This window comes from Podarcis muralis, chromosome 13 (genome assembly GCF_964188315.1).
Source record: "Podarcis muralis chromosome 13, rPodMur119.hap1.1, whole genome shotgun sequence".
Lineage (NCBI taxonomy): Eukaryota > Metazoa > Chordata > Lepidosauria > Squamata > Lacertidae > Podarcis > Podarcis muralis.
In genome coordinates this window covers 408,413-426,856 of record NC_135667.1, presented here as the reverse complement: position 1 = coordinate 426,856, position 18,444 = coordinate 408,413, and the positions used below count along the sequence as shown (strand labels likewise).

The 18,444-nt window shown below is 50.3% G+C and overlaps 1 protein-coding gene across 1 annotated transcript in view; it reads left to right on the top strand.

The window, feature by feature from the left end:
- The first annotated feature begins 426 nt into the window (after nucleotides 1–426).
- LOC114581952 (uncharacterized) overlaps nucleotides 427–18,444 on the top strand; it is a 39,124-nt gene continuing 21,106 nt past the window's right edge. Inside the window, 7 exon segments of the mRNA XM_077917796.1 lie at nucleotides 427–548; nucleotides 1,952–2,429; nucleotides 2,610–2,691; nucleotides 2,974–3,056; nucleotides 4,350–4,476; nucleotides 8,733–10,433; nucleotides 17,826–18,268. Of these exon segments, the coding sequence (XP_077773922.1) occupies nucleotides 2,043–2,429; nucleotides 2,610–2,691; nucleotides 2,974–3,056; nucleotides 4,350–4,476; nucleotides 8,733–10,433; nucleotides 17,826–18,268 (2,823 nt within the window). The 5' untranslated portion in view covers nucleotides 427–548; nucleotides 1,952–2,042.

Here is an 18,444-nt window from a genome sequence, read left to right as displayed (position 1 = left end):
GCTGTTGTATTTAGTAGTTTACAATAATTTTTAAGGGAAGCCCCATAACTTCCCCGTTCTTTAGGGAAATTCCTTATTCTTCCCCTTTTGCCATTGCCTTTATCTGATATTCCTTGGCTGGGACCAAAGTGAGGGGAGAAAGACCTGAGGGAAGGGGTGAAACTGACATTTGAACTTTGGGAAAGATGGCAGCTCTGGTCTGAGGGTCCTGCGCCCCCCCAGTCATAGGGGCAGCTCCTGGGGGCGGCCAAGGGGGCTTCAGCGCCCCCCGTTGATGAGCATTGCCATCCCAATAGTGCGCCTGCGTCCCTTCTGTGGGGCGGGACTCACTCGCCCCCCATCTGCTATTCAATTTGGCGCCCCTGCAGCCGAGAGGCCCGTCCCCAGAGCGCATGCGCGAAGCGGGATCCGGCGCTCACCCAAAGCGCAGGCGCGAACTGCAGGCGCCCCAGGAAAGAGAACCCCCCCCCGCCGCCGCCGCCGCCTTCTCCTGCGCCGTTTAGTCCTTTGTTCCTGTGCAACCGACCTGCCCCACAGGGGAAATAGAGGTAGGAGGCGAAACAAAGGGAAAGGGGGCGGGAGAAGCCCCCCCCGTCAACTGTCAAGTCAGGCTGAGCTGAGATTCCTGCTGCCTTGCGGGGGGGGGGTGGACTAGATGACCCCCCGGGGGGGGGAACCCTTCCAGCGCTACGATTCTGTGATTCATTGGAGGAAGCCAGGCCTCTTGAAAGTGCTCCGGTCTTGCCGTGCATATGGGACCTGGGGGGGCGTTGTCTTTTCCTTCTCTTCTCGCAGCGTCTTTTTTTTTTGGGGGGGGGGGGGTGGATTTAGAAACAAGGATCAGGGGAGTAATGAAGGATACAAATAAATAGTCTTCTCCTGCGCTCGGTTTGCTAAGGGTTAAAATGAACTGGGGTTGGGATTCCTAGAGAGGGCCGGAAAGAAGGCGCGCGGGGGAGGGAGTTCCTCCAAAGTCCCCGCCCCGCCCTGCGCATCCTTTCCTGCCAAGGGGCGTGGCTTCTGTCTCCCCCGCAAGAGGATCGGGGATCTGGTGAGTCTCCCCTCTCTTCTTGCAGAAGGTGCATTGCAGAGGAAGGTGCATGGTGGGGGGTGCTCATCTCATGAATGGGGGACCCCCAAGTCAGGGAGCAGAGGGTCCCCCGCTTCCTCTCTGCAAAGCCAGAGGAAAGCTGAGCGAGAGGCCCCTTGACACCTGGGCCTGAAAAAAGGGGATAAGGAAAAGGGTTTCTAGAGAAGGAGAGAGAGAAAAAATCAAGGCGGTTGAGATGTGCTCCTGAGTAAAAGCCCCTCCCTCTCAAGAGCCCTTCTGCAAGGGGGGGGGCTTTGTCTCTCTCTTCTGCAGGCGTTGCCTAGTGGCGCCTCCTGGGATGTGGGGAGTCCAAGGGCTGCAGGGGAGGATGCAGGGGTGGGTCTTCTCTGCTCATGCAGCAGGGGACCCCCAAGTCAGGGAGCAGAGGATCCTCTGTCATCTCTCTGCAAAGCCTAGAAGGCGTCACAGGAAGGCTGCAAATGTATATTTTTATTTGGACCCACACACTTTCCAGAGGGGTTTTTGGGTCAGGGAAAAAGGGATGAATATTGTTATTGTTATTGTTATTATTATCATTAATGTCACACCCATCTGGCTGGGCCTCCCCAGCTACTCTGGGCAGCTTTCAGCAGATATAAAAACATCAAGCATTAAAAATCTCCCCAGGGCTGCCTTCAGATGTCTTTTAAAAGTTGGGAAATTCTTTATCTCCTGGACCTCTGAAGGGAGGAGTGATGGATTGTTTAATTTCTATACCTCTTAATATAAAGCTCAGAGTTTGGCCTGTGGTGAAGTCCAAACCTTCTTCCTAGCAAGACTCAGCCACACTTGCCGAGAGAACATTTTTCTTCTTCTGATTGTGTTCCAATCTAATAACGGAACAATGTGTTTGCTTTGCAGGATTTGCCACCATCTCTCATTAGGACAGACAGCACTTGGCAGAGGACCAAGGGATTCCTTCTGATCTCGTGGAAGCTTCCTAAGAGCACAGATGGATGAGCAAGACTCAGCTGGCAATGAGAGCAGTGGGGGATTCTATGAAAACTCTGTGCAGAGGATCCAGGGCGAGGAGGACACCCTTTGCTCAGATGTGCAGAGCCAACAACTCAGGCAGTTCTTCTCCCAGGAAGCCAAAGGACCCCGTGAGGTTTGCCGCCGGTTCCTCCACCTTGACCATCAGTGGCTGAAGCCAGAAAGGCACACAAAAGCTGAGATGCTGGACCTGGTGATCTTGGAGCAGTTCCTGGCTGTCCTTCCAGCGGAGATGGAGAGCTGGGTGAGGGAATGCGGAGCAGAGACCAGTTCCCAGGCAGTGGCCCTGGCTGAAGGTTTCCTCTTGAGTCAGGCAGAGGAGAGGAAGCAGGTGGAGAAGAAGCAGGTGAGAGAGACTTTCCTCTGGATACTCCCAAGGGCCTCCAAGGAGGGAGAAGATCCCTAAATCTCATCCTTTTTGGAAAGTATCCAAGGTGCTATATTGGACATCCCTAAAGATTTTGCCCCTGCCATTCCTTTTCTAATAGTCTTCATTCTTTGTTTTGAATCTTTGTTGCTCTTACAGGGAAAGGATCTTTTTGCAGAAACGGGTCCTGATTCCTCTGAGGCAGAGAGGACTTCGTTGGACACCAGAGAGAGGCTGCTGGGTAAGGAGGAAGGAATTTCTTCTCATTTGGGTCACATTCTGTGGACTTGGAAATTAATCCATGGGGTTGTTTCACCTTTTTGGGGAAGACACTTGTGACCAAGAGCCCAGAGGAGATGAGATGTATTTTTGCACAACAAAATATGAAATGGGTACAAATGCAAAAATGCACTCATCAGGGGAGACTTCTTCTAAGGCCCACCTGCAGTGAGAGATGCATTGCTTCACCTCTGAGAGAAGCATCCTGCACTCCTGGCTCCCTACTTGCCCTTGTCTCTTGCAGGTGACAGAAGGATGCCAGCAAGACCTCCTCATCCGTCTTTTCATGGGAGTGGAGAGGAAGCAGTGGCTGTGGAACCAGATCAGGTAGGGGGAAGGAACCTTGTGAAGAAAGAGGCTGAAGGGTGGGGCAGCCATGGTTCCTCTGGAGTCAGAACGAATCTCTCCTCTTGGTCTCTGTCAAAACTGCCTTTAACAAAGACTGACAATGCTATTCAATAAGGTTTCTGTGCTGAGAATAAGGAACAGACACCTCACCTTAACTAGCCTTCTGAATGTCGCTAGTATCTATGAGTAGTTGCTTATTTATTTGCCCATTTATTGTGAAATGCTGAAATAGGCTTCTAAGGAAGTAAAGGTAAAGGTAAAGGTACCCCTGCCCGTACGGGCCAGTCTTGACAGACTCTGGGGTTGTGCGCTCATCTCACTCTAGAGGCCGGGAGCCAGCGCTGTCCGGAGACACTTCCGGGTCACGTGGCCAGCGTGACAAAGCTGCTCTGGCGGGCCAGAGCCGCACACACGGAACGCCGTTTACCTTCCCGCTGGTAAGCGGTCCCTATTTATCTACTTGCACTTAGGGGTGCTTTCGAACTGCTAGGTTGGCAGGCGCTGGGACCGAGCAACGGGAGCCCACCCCGCCGCGGGGATTCGAACCGCTGACCATGCAATCGGCGAGTCCTAGGCGCTGAGGTTTTACCCACAGCGCCACCCGCGTCCCTTTCTAAGGAATTAACCATAAAAAATTGTAGCCAGGATTCATCTCACCAGTCCCATCTGTAGCGCAGGGCTTTCCCCACACTCTCCTCCTTGTGCCCCCAGTGCCATAGGGCCTTGGGAGGGTTTCCTTCCTACACAGAACAATGCATACAATAAAAGACACAATAAAAAAATCCCATTAAGACGCTAAAGGAGCATCTGGGCTTCAAATATGCGGCAAGATTATCCCATAAAAGCAACACAGCAATTAACTGGCAGGAAACAAAAGAGCAATGCAATGTGTATCATATTCATATTCATATTCATGCTGTCTAAGGCAGGGGTCTGCAACCCGCGGCTCCGGAGCCGCATGTGGCTCTTTTACATCTTTGCCGCGGCTCCGGGGCGGATACTAGCGAGGGGAGGAGGCGCACTGTGGCGGGCGCTGTACTGGCTGTGACGTCGCATGGGGGTGGTGCGTGCGTTAGTCACGCACCGTCCCGACGTCACCTTCCTGCCCGCTGTCAGATCGCGGCTCCGGAGATATATTTGTTTTAAATGTCACAATGGTTTTGCGGCTCCCAGTTGTTGTTTTTTCTTCGGAAATGGGTCCAAGTGGCTCTTTTTGTCTTAAAGGTTGCAGACCCCTGGTCTAAGAGGAGGAACTGTTCCATTTCCTTTTAGGGTCAAGTGTGCTTTGAAGATGTAGCTGTTCGTTTCACGGAGGAGGAGTGGGCGTTGCTGGATCCTGACCAGAGAGCTATGCATAAGGAAATCATGAAGGAGAATCGTGGGCTCATAGACTTTCTTGGTAAGGCTCCCCATTGGATCACAATATCTGTTTTGAAATTCCGTACATATGTATATATACATATCTATGTGACGCACCTCCCAGGTTTGGGTGTGGCTCAACAATGCCTCCTGCAGCATCTGGGATTCTAACTCACAGCTCACCTTGAATGGACTGTTTTGTCTGTGAACATTCTTCCTCTAGCTATTTCTTTTTAAACAAGGATTATGCTGATCCGAACTATTCACACATTTCTGAATGTATGCTTCAGGGTGTGGTGGGAAGTTGAAGAAGCCTCTGTCAGGTTTTTTGTTTTTGCTTCTGTCCATTTTAGGCTGACCAAAGAGACAACTGACATTAGAGATGGAGCAGATTTCACGATTGAGTCAAATAACATCCACCCCAGAAAAAAGCTAGGCTTTTCGAATCTCAGGTTCCCATAAAGATGTCTGTGATTGCAAATCCCCCAAGGCAGTGAACCCTGTATTAAGATTTCCCATGTGACTCCCTTCAGTTCTTCCTCTGTCAGAAGCGTTAATGAACATTGCTCAGTAACGGGTACTCTTTTGGCCAGGGGTGGTTCTATGGGTCTCCATGAATGGAGAGCAGGCAGACTATTGGGTGTCAGAAGCAAGCTTTATTCAACTGATGGAGGATCCAATGAAGCAAGCAAAATAACATCCACATCCCACACTCACTACAAAACAATAACTGCTGTACAATCTAAAGTGAATAGCATACAAAATAACATAGCACACATGTATAAAATGGGTTAAAATACCAGAAAGAGGCCACACCAAACAGTTAAAATATCAGAAAGAGGTTGGTGTTGTTATTTTTATACTCTGCCTGTCAGGAGCCAAGCTGCTGTCTTGATAACACAAGTCGTAATTAGCTTGAAGATTTATTGCAATACAAACACTGTGAAGGTTTGTGTATGCCCTTTGCAATAAGCACCCTCTGCTCACTCAGAGAGATACAGTGGTACCCCGCAAGACGAACGCCTCGCGAGACGAAAAACTCGCAAAACGAAAGGTTTTTTCGTTTTCGAGTTGCCTCGCAAGACGAATTTCCCTATGGGCTTGCTTCGCAAAACGAAGCTTGCCCAGGGGACAGCGGGTCTTCTCTTTTGAAGCAAGGGGCGGCGGGGAGAAGCGATCTTCTCCCCGCAGCCCCAGGTCTGGGGACAGCGGGAAGCGCTTCCCGCTGCCCCCGGACCTCTTTTGAAGCAAGGGGCTGCGGGGAGATCGCTTCTCCCCACCGCCCCTTGCTTCAAAAGAGGTCCGGGGACAGCGGGAAGCGCTTCGCACTGCCCCCGGACCTCTTTTGAAGCAAGGGTTTGCGGGGAAAAGCGATCTCCCCACCGCCCCTTGCTTCAAAAGAGGTCCGGGGACAGCGGAAAGCGCTTCGCGCTGCCCCCGGACCTCTTTTGAAGCAAGGGTTTGCGGGGAAAAGCGATCTCCCCGCAGCCCCTTGCTTCAAAAGAGGTCCGGGGGCAGCGGGAAGCGCAGCGCTTCTTCCCCGCTGCCCCCGGACCTCTTTTGAAGCAAGGGGCTTTTGAAGCAAGGGGCTGCGGGGAGATCGCTTCTCCCCACCGCCCCTTGCTTCAAAAGAGGTCCGGGGACAGCGGGAAGCGCTTCGCACTGCCCCCGGACCTCTTTTGAAGCAAGGGTTTGCGGGGAAAAGCGATCTCCCCACCGCCCCTTGCTTCAAAAGAGGTCCGGGGACAGCGGAAAGCGCTTCGCGCTGCCCCCGGACCTCTTTTGAAGCAAGGGTTTGCGGGGAAAAGCGATCTCCCCGCAGCCCCTTGCTTCAAAAGAGGTCCGGGGGCAGCGGGAAGCGCAGCGCTTCTTCCCCGCTGCCCCCGGACCTCTTTTGAAGCAAGGGGCTTTTGAAGCAAGGGGCTGCGGGGAGATCGCTTCTCCCCACCGCCCCTTGCTTCAAAAGAGGTCCGGGGACAGCGGGAAGCGCTTCGCACTGCCCCCGGACCTCTTTTGAAGCAAGGGTTTGCGGGGAAAAGCGATCTCCCCACCGCCCCTTGCTTCAAAAGAGGTCCGGGGACAGCGGAAAGCGCTTCGCGCTGCCCCCGGACCTCTTTTGAAGCAAGGGTTTGCGGGGAAAAGCGATCTCCCCGCAGCCCCTTGCTTCAAAAGAGGTCCGGGGGCAGCGGGAAGCGCAGCGCTTCTTCCCCGCTGCCCCCGGACCTCTTTTGAAGCAAGGGGCTTTTGAAGCAAGGGGCTGCGGGGAGATCGCTTCTCCCCACCGCCCCTTGCTTCAAAAGAGGTCCGGGGACAGCGGGAAGCGCTTCGCACTGCCCCCGGACCTCTTTTGAAGCAAGGGTTTGCGGGGAAAAGCGATCTCCCCACCGCCCCTTGCTTCAAAAGAGGTCCGGGGACAGCGGAAAGCGCTTCGCGCTGCCCCCGGACCTCTTTTGAAGCAAGGGTTTGCGGGGAAAAGCGATCTCCCCGCAGCCCCTTGCTTCAAAAGAGGTCCGGGGGCAGCGGGAAGCGCAGCGCTTCTTCCCCGCTGCCCCCGGACCTCTTTTGAAGCAAGGGGCTTTTGAAGCAAGGGGCTGCGGGGAGATCGCTTCTCCCCACCGCCCCTTGCTTCAAAAGAGGTCCGGGGACAGCGGGAAGCATGCTGCTCCGAAGCGGGGAGGGGTGGCGGGAACACCTGCCCCAGCCACCCCGCTTCGGAACGCTGCCCCGAAGCGGGGCGGGGGGGCGGGAACACCTGCCCCAGCCGCCCCGCTTCGGAACGCTGCTCCGAAGCGGGGCGGGGGGGCGGGAACACCTGCCCCAGCCGCCCCGCTTCGGAACGCTGCTCCGAAGCGGGGCGGGGGGGCGGGAACCTCTCACCCCGCCGCCGGGCATCGGAACGAGGTCCTGGACCTCTTCTGAAGTCAGGCGGGGGCAAAAGTCTTTGCTCCCCCCGCCTGCCTTCCCGGGACATCGGAGACTTCTCCGCTGCCCCGGGCGATCTTAAAATGCTGGCGGGCGGGAGCGAAGCGTTCGCTGCCGACCCCCAGCATTTTAAAATCTCCTCGGGGCAGCGGAGACTTCGCTCCTGCCCGCCAGCATTTTAAAATCGCCCGGGGACAGCAGGGGCTTTTAAAATGCTGGCGGTCGGCAGCAAAGCCCTCCTGTCCCCGGAGCTTGCGGGGCGGGAGGTGGGAAGAAGGGCTTTTCTTCCCACCGCCAGCCTTCAGAACAGCCTTCTGAAGGTTGGCAGTGGGAAGAAAAGCCCTTGCCCCCCCCCCCCAGCCTTCAGAAGAGGTCGGGGGACAGACTGTCCCCGGACCTGGTCTGAAGGCGGTTTCCCTAGGAACGCATTAATTGATTCTCAATGCATTCCTATGGGAAACCGTGCATTGCAAGACGAAAAAACCGCAAGACGAAGAGACTTGCGGAACGAATTAATTTCGTCTTGCGAGGCACCACTGTATTTACAGTTCTTTATTTTACATATGTACAAGCAGCACAGTACAACTTATGCATCCGAATCGTCCGGTTCAGATTCGGGGAGTGGTCTTCACTTGCTTCTCCTCCAACAGAAGAGGCGGGGAAGCCTCATGGTACATCTCTGATCCCTGCGCTTTAACCCTCTCCTTTCCTGTGCCGAAGGAACAGGCATAGGCTCTCCGTCTGTCCCTGAGCTCCCTGTGTGGTGCTGGGGCTCTGCTTCAGCATAGGAGAGCCTTGACACCTCCTGGCTCCCTCCTGCTAAGTAAAGTCTCTCAATAGTTTTTCAAACGTTTCAATGGAAGACGTCTCAAAAGGACAGTGTCTCCGGAATGATACTACTTTTTTGTAATAGTCTTTATCAGTCGATATTTTTCAACAGAATATATAAGTAAGATTCATGCTAAGGATCAGCAGAGCACTATTGAGAGACTTGACTTTTGAAACTTTTGAGACGTCTTCTGTTGAAACTTTTGAAATACTGTGAGACTGTCCTTGGACATCTGTTTTGAACACACAGCTGGACAGTCCTCGCTACCACTCTGTTATATTATATATATGAACTTTGATTGGCTTACTCCTATAATTTGAATGATATCATTATTCTATTATATATTTTCTACTATTAGCCTACATGTTGTGTTTGTATTGTGCAGATTCTTCAGTCAGAGCCAAATCTAATGCTGCAGCAGATATATCTATTTGAAGCTACATGAAAAGCAGTAGCACTTTGTAGTCCCCATTTCTTTGCTACTACAGGAACACCATTTCTTCCTGAAATTAAAGGGACATAATCCATTTCTCTATTTCCTGCAGATGGTGTTAAATTGGAAATGAAGAACAAGGGAAGCCTTGACAAAATCTGCACAGTGGAGAAGCCATATCAATATTTGGAATGTGGAGAGAACTTAAATCAGACCTCCCATTCCACTTCCCATCAAAGAAATCCCTTTGGGATGAAACCCTATCAGTGCCTGGAATGTGGGAAGAGCTTCAGTCACAGGTCCCTTCTCACTTACCATCAAAGAATTCATACAGGGGAGAAACCATATCGGTGCTTGGAATGTGGAAAGCGCTTCAGCCAGAGCTCCAGTCTCATTTCTCATGAAAGAATTCATACAGGGGAGAAACCATATCAGTGCTTAGAATGTGGAAAATGCTTCATTCAGAGCTCTGGTCTCAGTTCTCATAAAAAAATTCATACAGGGGAGAAACCCTATCAGTGCTTAGAATGTGGAAAGAGCTTCAGTCGGAATTCCTCACTCATCTCACATCAAAGAATTCATACAGGGGAGAAACCATATCAGTGCTTAGAATGTGGAAAGAGCTTCCGCAAGAAGGCCCATCTCTCATCCCACCAGGCAATTCATACGGACGAGAAACCATATCCGTGTATGGAATGTGGGAAGAACTTCAGTCAAAGAGACAAGCTCATGGCTCATCAAAGAATTCATACAGGGCATAGACCATATCGGTGCTTGGAATGTGGGGAGAGCTTCTTTAAGAGTTCTACTCTCATTTCCCATCAAAGCATTCACACAGGTGAGAAACCTTTTCAGTGCTTGGAATGTGGAAAGAGTTTCACTCAGAAGGGAGGTCTCACTTCCCATCAAATAATTCATACAGCGGAGAAGAAATATTTGTGCTTGGAATGTGGGAAGAGATTCAGTCAGAGGGGCAAGCTCGTAGCCCATCAAAGAATTCATACGGGGGAGAAACCGTATCAGTGCTTGGAATGTGGGAAGAGCTTTGCCTACAGGGACATACTCACTTCCCATCAAAGAACTCATACAGGGGAGAAACCGTATCAGTGCATGGAATGTGGGAAGAGATTCAGTAATAGGGCCTACCTCACTTCTCACCACAGAATTCATACAGGGGAGAAACCACATCAGTGCTTAGACTGTGGGAAGAGCTTCACCTGGAAGGAAAGTCTCACTTCCCATAGAGTAATTCATGGAGAAGAGAAACCATATCAGTGTGTGGAATGTGGAGAGAGCTTCACTCGTAAGAAAAGTCTCTCCTGCCATCAAAGAATTCATACAGGGGAGAAACCATATCAGTGCTTGCAATGCGGGAAGAGATTCAGTGACAGTTCCCATCTCTCTTCCCATAAAAGAACTCATACAGGGGAGAAACCACATCAGTGTGCGGAATGTGGAAAGAGATTTAGTGAGAGGGACAAGCTCACTATCCATCAAAGACTTCATACGGGGGAGAAACCCTATCAGTGCTTGGAATGTGGAAAGAGATTCAATCAGAGGGCCCATGTCACTTCCCACCAAAGAATTCATACAGGGGAGAAACCATATAAGTGCTTGGAATGTGGAAAGAGCTTCAGTCAGAGTTCTGCTCTCACTTCCCACCAAAGAATTCATACAGGGGAGAAACCATATAAATGCTTGCAGTGTGGAAAGAGCTTCAGTCAGAGTTCTGCTCTCACCACCCATCAAAGAGTACATTCAGGGAAGAAACTCTAGCTATGCTTGGAGTGTGGAAATAACTTAGGAGGGCCAAGCGAACTTCCAATCAGATGAATGACAACACATTGGCTATCAAACAGACGGAATCTTATTCCCTGCGGGAATAGATTTGAAAGATGTCTTCTCTTTCCTCACTATTCCATGGACAAGAAAATCAACCCACAAGGCAAGAAACGGCTAGAGTGGGTTTACTCACATGATCTCTATATACTGCATGGGAGTCCTGTCAATGTTTTATATGGACAGATCAGATTGTTACATAAAAGGAGGGGAAGTGTGATTGACTACATCATAGTGTCACCATCTCTTTTCCACTCAGTGAATTCTTTTGAGGTGCTCAAGAGAACAGAAAGCAACCATTTCCCATTATTAGTTAAAATCTACCCCCTGTTAGAATCTCCCCCACCCCGAGCCAACAGATACTTCCAGAGAGCTTGTGGGTACAAAAAACCTGAAATGGTCATTGAGACTAAGTGACAACATCCAAAAGACCCTAGTATCTGAATATCTTGAAAGAAACTCGTCCAGCCCGGTGGGGATTTACCAACAAAGGGACGTGGGTGGCGCTGTGGGTAAAAGCCTCAGTGCCTAGGGCTTTGCGATCGAAAGGTCGGCGGTTCGAATCCCCGCGGCGGGGTGCGCTCCCGTTGTTCGGTCCCAGTGCCTGCCAACCTAGCAGTTCGAAAGCACACCTGGGTGCAAGTAGATAAATAGGGACCGCTTACTAGCGGGAAGGTAAACGGCGTTTCCGTGTGCTGCTCTGGTGCCGGTTCGCTGGAGCAGCTTTGTCACGCTGGCCACGTGACCCGGAAGTGTCTCCAGACAGCGCTGGCCCCCGGCCTCTTGAGTGAGATGGGCGCACAACCCTAGAGTCTGGCAAGACTGACCCGTACGGGCAGGGGTACCTTTACCTTTTTACCTTTAACAGCAGAAATCAAACCCTGCTTGATTCACACCAAAGAACCTAAAAATTATCTTGTAGAACAGTGACACTGGTTTGACACAGAGTGAAAGCACCAGGGTTCTTTCAAAATACTCTCTAAGTTTTGGGACACTCAGTAAAGACAGGATAGCATATAAGAACATTTTAAAAAGCAAAAGAGAGGCTTCGGAAGACAGCAGTGGCAAGACTTGGCTCAAGAAGCAGCTGACTGGAGGGAGGGCGAATTTTGGGACTTGGTGTCCTTTGGAATGAAATATGTGAAATCAACACATGGTACCATAATCCCAGCCTGGAAATGGGTTGAATACTACAGCAAGCTTTTTAGCGATCATTCAAGACTCCCAAATAAGGCCGGTATAAACACCAACCCGTCAAATTTACTTAAATGGTGAGAGGTGTCCCCAAATGACATAAAACATCTCACTGAAGGCTTAAAACCAAACAAAGCCCCAGGAAGACACGATGCCTCCAGAGCTCATCAAGACTCACTTGGAATGGTGGCTACCTATTTTGGCCAGGCTATTTACACAGATAGATAACACAGCCCAAATTCCTCCCAGCTGGAAGATGAACATAATTGTTCCAATTTTCAAGAAAGGAGACAGATCTTTGCCACATAATTACCACCCCATCAGCCTGCCCCCATCCCATGGGGCAGCCCTTTAGATAATGGGAGATGGCTATCATATCTCCTCTCAGTCTCCTCTTCTCCATGATAAACATGCCCAGCTCCGTCAACTGTTCTTTATAAGGCTTGGTTTCCAAACCCTTGGTCGCCCTCCTCTGCACCCATTCCAGCTTGTAAAGGATGAAGCAGATCCAGAACTTTGGCAGCTTGCAAAAGGGATGAAGGGAATCCAAAATACACCACCCACAGCAAAGTGCATAGGCTGCATTTCTGAGAAGAGGGTTAAACCTCCTTTCCCTTCCGGCACCCAACATAACTTTCCTGCATTGCAAGGGAAAAGAAGACTAGAAAACCCTCAGGGTTCCTTCCAACTCTCTGAGTCCATCATTCCATGATTCTATGTTGATGCAGTCTAGAATAGCTTTGTTGGTGCCATAATAAATAACAAGCTGGAAGATGAAAAAATCTTTTTTAATAATTCCAGTGGCACCTTTGTTAGTGCAACACTGTTGACTCATAATAAGCTTGTGATCTACTAAGAGCCCTAGATCCTTTTTACATGTACTACTGGCAAGGCAGGTGTTCCCCATCTTATATATATATGTGTGTGTGCAGGGTGATTGAGCGGGTGGTCGCTAAACAATTCCAGGCACATCTAGAGGAAACAGACCATCTGGATCCCTTCCAGTCATTAAGGCCCCATCATGGAACTGAAACCGCTCTGGTTGCACTGCTTACTGATCTCCGGCGGGCTAGGGACAAAGGTGGAAACTCTTTTCTGGTTCTGCTGGATCTCTCAGCAGCTTTTGTTACCATTGACCATGGTATCATTCTGGACCGTCTAGCGGGGTTGGGAGCTGGGGGCACTGTTATGCAGTGGTTCTGTTCCTCCTGGGTCATGTCTAGAAAGGGATGAGTGTTTGGACCCCTGAAGGCAGCCCTGTACCAAGAAGTTTCTAATGCTCAGTGTTTTATTGTGCTTTTAATATTTACTCATCTTATATATTTGCTGCTGATTATTCCTGCCTGTATGCAGAACCTGACATTTGTCCTTGCTGAAATTCCTTGATGGCATTAATATGCCATCTTTCTCTCCAGGAAGCTCCAGGTGGAGTCACATGGGTCTTGCCCTTCTGATTTAATCCTGTGAGGTAGGTTAGGCTGTGAAGCTACACCTGGCCCCCAAGGTCATCCAGTGGGCTTCATGACCAAGTGATTAACTTGGCTGGGAAACAGGGAAATGTAATTATCTCTTTTGTTTCACTTGGTGGGGGTTTGGTGGAGAGCAAGGGAGCCATGGGGCAGGGTCCAGGATGCTCAGCTTACTGCCACCAGACCTCCCCTTTCATGATGTAACCATGATGTATTAGTGATGTAGTTTGGGGGGGATGTAACATGGGGATTGTAAGTTTGAGGGCTCTTTTGTTTGGGGCTTCCATCTTGTTCCACCTGGTGGCAGGTGGGAGTTCTGTCGCGACAGTCTTCAATAAAGACCAAGCCGACTGGCTGCTGTTTTGCTCTTGTATTCCTGGCTGGGGTCCTTGTTTTTTGTCCCAAGAGAGCCCTCCAATTTCTCCATTAACATGGTATATATCATATTTTTTGCTCCATAAGACACTTTTTTCTTCCTAAAAAGTAAGGGGAACTGTCTGTGCGTCTTATGGAGTGAATACATGGTCCCTGGAGCCGAATTGCCCAGGGGCAAAAAGCAGATCTTTTCTTTTTTTTTGAAAGAGGGAAGTGGGTTTTGAAACAAAGCAGTTGATCGTTTGCGATCTGGGAGACAAGAGACGCTAGAGATAAAGGAGGCTGCCTGGGTGGGGGAGGTAAAGACAGCAAACTTGCAAAGGGGGGAAACAGGAAGACTAAAGCTATAAGGAGAGAAATTAGAAGAAAAGGAGGAGCAAAAAACTGCTCCAGCTAAGGAAAAGACACTAAGGCAAACAAGAGGGAAGGGAGTGTTGAAAGGAAGCAGCTGATCAGTGGGATCGGAAGAGAGATAAGGGAAGCTAGTGGAGGCTGCCTGGGAGGGGGAGGTAAAAGCCCATGGATCCTCAGGATTTTTACATTGGCTCACCACAACAGCCACAACCCCCGGAAAACCTGTTAAAACCTATAGTTTGTTCAGCAGCCTCAGCCTTTCTAGCTGGAGTCCATGGGCCCATCAGTCAATCACTGGGGGGGGGGGGGGGAGGTTGCAAGGCATGGAGCTGGTCTTCCTGGACTCCCAGCTGTGGTAAGAGTTTGCTGCTAGAGTGCTGGTCCTTGCCCAGTGAAGAAACGGACCTTGGAGTGAAAAGGCAGCTCAGCACATTGGCCAAGAAGGTCCCCCAAAAAACTGGGGGGGGGGGGGGGGTTGACGCATGAGGCTCCTGCTGGGCTTCTGCTTTGGAGAGGGAGAGAAGGGTTACATGGTGCGCTTCGCTTGTCAAGGGTTAAAAGGAACTGAGCTGGATTCCTAGAGAGGACAGGAGATAAAGGTGGGGGAGGGGCAGGTCCTCCAGAGCAAAAGGCCCTCCCCCACCCCCAGTCCCTTTATTGAACTACATAACTGGGAAACAGGGGCAAGGCAACTGCTTATATACATTCCTGAAAGCCTGGGCCACTCCCACTCCCAACAAGATTGGCTGTCTAAACTTCCAAGCTGCGAATCACGACTCAGAGTTCAAGGGCCAATGGCAGAGGCCCAAATCCTGAAATGTTCTGTGATTGGATATCATGCATCGAATCAGAACACAGGAACTCAGAATCCTTAGTCCAGACTCAGGCTCAGGCAAACACAGACCACTGAATACATAACAGGCTCCAGCCTCAAGATACGCATGGCGCCCTCAAAGATGCATATTTTTTTGCGGGGGGGGAGCCTGTTGGCATTTGTAGCGGTTAGAACATATTCAAAGCTGGATCAAAGCCAGGAGTTTCTGCCAAGGAATCCCAGGAATCAGAGGGGAAAAGAGCAGTCTAAGGATCTGTCCTTCTGGCCAGGGAGCTCTGGGAATTGTAGCTCAAGTGGAAGGCGCTGGTGGGGGAGGGTCTCCTAACAACTCTAACCACTTTGGGGGGGGGGGCTGTGTCTTTGACCCCCACCTTAGATTTGCTTCCTTTCCTATAATCCTTGAATTGTAGGTTTGGAAGGGGTCTTCGAGGATCATCTAGTCCAGCCCACTGCAATGGAAGAGTCTCATCTACAGCATCCCTGGCAGGTGGCTGCCCAACCTCCTCTTAGAGCCTTCCAAGGAAGGAGAGTCCCTTCCCCTTTCCAGCAGGGCCTCTCCTGCCTCGGATTCCTTGGATGATGAGACCTTCAGGGCTTCTCAGCAGGGCTTTCTGTTCAGTCTCTAAAGATCCCCTGAACACCTGAGTGGCCTCATGTCTGAATGGGCACACAAGTGTCGACCAGGAGTCTGATGGGTGGGTGGTGGGGAGAGCTTCGCTTCTAACTGAAGGACAATAGAGGACTTGCTTGCATCTTGAGGAGAGGAGCCCTGCAGGATCAGGCCAGTGGGGTCCCCGTATTGGGTCCAGCCTCCTGTTCTTTGGGAAAGCCCATCAGCAGGACTGGGGGGTGGGGAGGGAAGAGCCCCTCTCTCCACCTGCGCTTCCTCCTTCCCCAAAACTGGGATTCAGAAGCAAGGCTGCCTTCGACTGGAGACAAAACACAAACCACCCCTGGACCTCTCTTCCTCCATGCGCTGCCCTCCTCCTCTTTGCTCTCCATCTTCCAACAATCTGTGTCTCTTTATAGCGTAGGTCAGGTTTCCACTTCTATTCTTTGTTTACACTTTATGTCCAAATGCTTTCATCTGCTTAATAAATGGGAATTTATGGGCTTTCTGCTTTTGTGGTTTTCATTATTCCTGTTCTTAGGATAGTGCCATTAGAATGCTGTTATAATGAATCCAGTTCTCCAGAGCAAAGGTACATCCTTCCAAGGGTTAAAATGAAGTGAGTCGTAGATTCCTAGAGAGGACCGGAAATAAATGCAGGGGGGGGGAGCAGGTCCTCCCAAGCAGAAGCTTCCATGCCCTTTCCTGCAAGGGGCTGGTTTTTGTCTCCTCTGCAAGAAGGAGGCTGTTGCCTCTGCTCTGCTGCTTCTGGGATCTGGTGAGTCTCTTCTCTCTTGCATGGGGTGCATTGGGGTAGGAGCTGCAGGGGAGGGGGCATGGGGGGCTGAGGGGCTGTTTGGCTCATGCAGGGGGAGCTCCCCAAGTCAGGGAGCAGAGGGTCCTCCTCTTGCTAAGAGGTAAAGGGACCCCTGACCCTAAAGTCCCGTCAAAGGCAACTATGGGCTGCAGTGCTCATCTCGCTTTTCAGGCCAAGGGAGCCGGCGTTTGTCCACAGACAGTTTCTGGGTCATGTGGCCAGCAAGACTAAATAATAATCATCAGTGCTTTTTTTCTGGGGGGGCACAGGGGGACGCACACCCCTAAACATTTTCTGAATCTAAGATTGGCCTCATTGAGGGGCAGTATTTCAATATGAGTAGGAAAATGAGAGGACCCCTAAACATTTTTAAAGGAAAAAAGGCATTGATAATAATACTACAGTGGTACCTTGGGTTAAGTACTTAATTCGTTCCAGAGGTCCGTTCTTAACCTGAAACTGTTCTTTACCTGAAGCATCACTTTAGCTAATGGGGCCTCCTGCTGCCGCCGGAGCAGGATTTCTGTTCTCATCCTGAAGCAAAGTTCTTAACCCGAGGTAATATTTCTGGGTTAGCGGAGTCTGTAACCTGAAGCGTATGTAACCCAAGGTACCACTGTAATTTATTACTTACACCCCGCCCGTCTGGCTGGGCCTCCCCAGACACTGGGCGATTCCCAACAAAATATTAAAAACACAATAAAACATCAAACATTAAAAACTTCCCTAAACAGGGCTGCCTTCAGATGTCTTCTGAAAGTCAGATAGTTCTTTATCTCATTGACATCTGGTGGGAGGGTGTTCCACAGGGCAGGCGCCACCACCGAAAAGGCCCTCTGCCTGGTTCTCTGTAACTTGGCTTCTCACAGCGAGCGAACCGCCAAAAGGCCCTTAGAGGAGGACCACAGTGTCCAGGCTGAACGATGGGGGTGGAGAGGCTTCTTCTGGCGCAATGGGACGCCATGATGGAAACCAGAGCGCCCAGAAATGCCGTTTACCTTCCCGCTGCAGCAGTACCTATTTATCTACTTGCACTGGTGTCCTTTCAACCTGCTAGGTTGGCAGGAGCTGGGACCAAGCAACGGGAACTCACTCCATTATGGAGATTTGAACTGCCAACCTTCTGATCAGCAAGCTTAAGAGGCTCAGTAAAGCCAGAGCAGGAGGCAAGTTCTCAGAAGGTCTGCAACTGTATTATTTATTTGGACCCATACACTTATTGCCACTTTAGGGAGGGGTCTCTGGATCAGGGGGGAAAGTGAAGAGCTTATGGATTATTTGATTTCTATACCTCTTCATATATTAGAAAAATCTCTAAGCAGTGCACAGGAAATGAAAGCAAGCACAGACTACGTAAACAAAAATAATGCAAAAATACACAGTTGCATATAAAAATGTTACATTGATACAAAGATACTCATATAGATAGATAAATAATGTAAATCAGTGAAATTAATAAACCACATTTATTAACCAGATGGAAACATTGGGACATAAAATATACACACACCAAAAAAATGAAAACCTGACCTATGCAAAAATGAATAAACACTGTTGGAATATGGAGGGCAGAGACACATCCACACTTAATAGAGAACTTTTTTCTTTCCGTGACAGTGTGCAAATTTTATAACAGAACAATGTATTTGCTTTGTAGAATTTGCGAGCACCTCTCATTCAGAATTTGACAGGTGAAAAGGGGGATCCCTAACATTCTCTTGGAGGCTTCCTGAGAGCACAGATGGATGAGCAAGACTCAGCTGGCCCTGGAGCAGGAAGAGGCCCTGCCATGGAAATTGCGAGCAGTGGGGGATTCTGGGAAAGCTCTGTGCAGAAGATCCTAGGAGAGGAGGACACCCTTCGCTCAGAGGCGCAGAGCCAGCAGTTGAGGCAGTTCTGCTGCCAGGAGGCCAAAGGACCCCGTGAGGTTTGCAGCCGACTCTACCACCTTTGCCACCTGTGGCTGAAGCCAGAAAGGCACACGAAAGCTGAGATGCTGGACCTGGTGATCTTGGAGCAGTTCCTGGCTGTCCTTCCGCCAGAGATGGAGAGCTGGGTGAGGGAATGCGGAGCAGAGACCAGTTCCCAGGCAGTGGCCCTGGCCGAAGGTTTCCTCCTGAGTCAGGCAGAGGAGAGGAAGCAGGCAGAGCAGCAGGTGAGAGAGACTTTCCTCTGGATACTCCCAAGGGGCTCCAAGGAGGAGGGAGAAGATCCCTAAATCTCATCCTTTTTGGAAAGTATCCAAGGTGCTATATTGGACATCCCTAAAGATTTTGCCCCTGCCATTCCTTTTCTAATAGTTTTCATTCTTTGTTTTGAATCTTTGTTGCT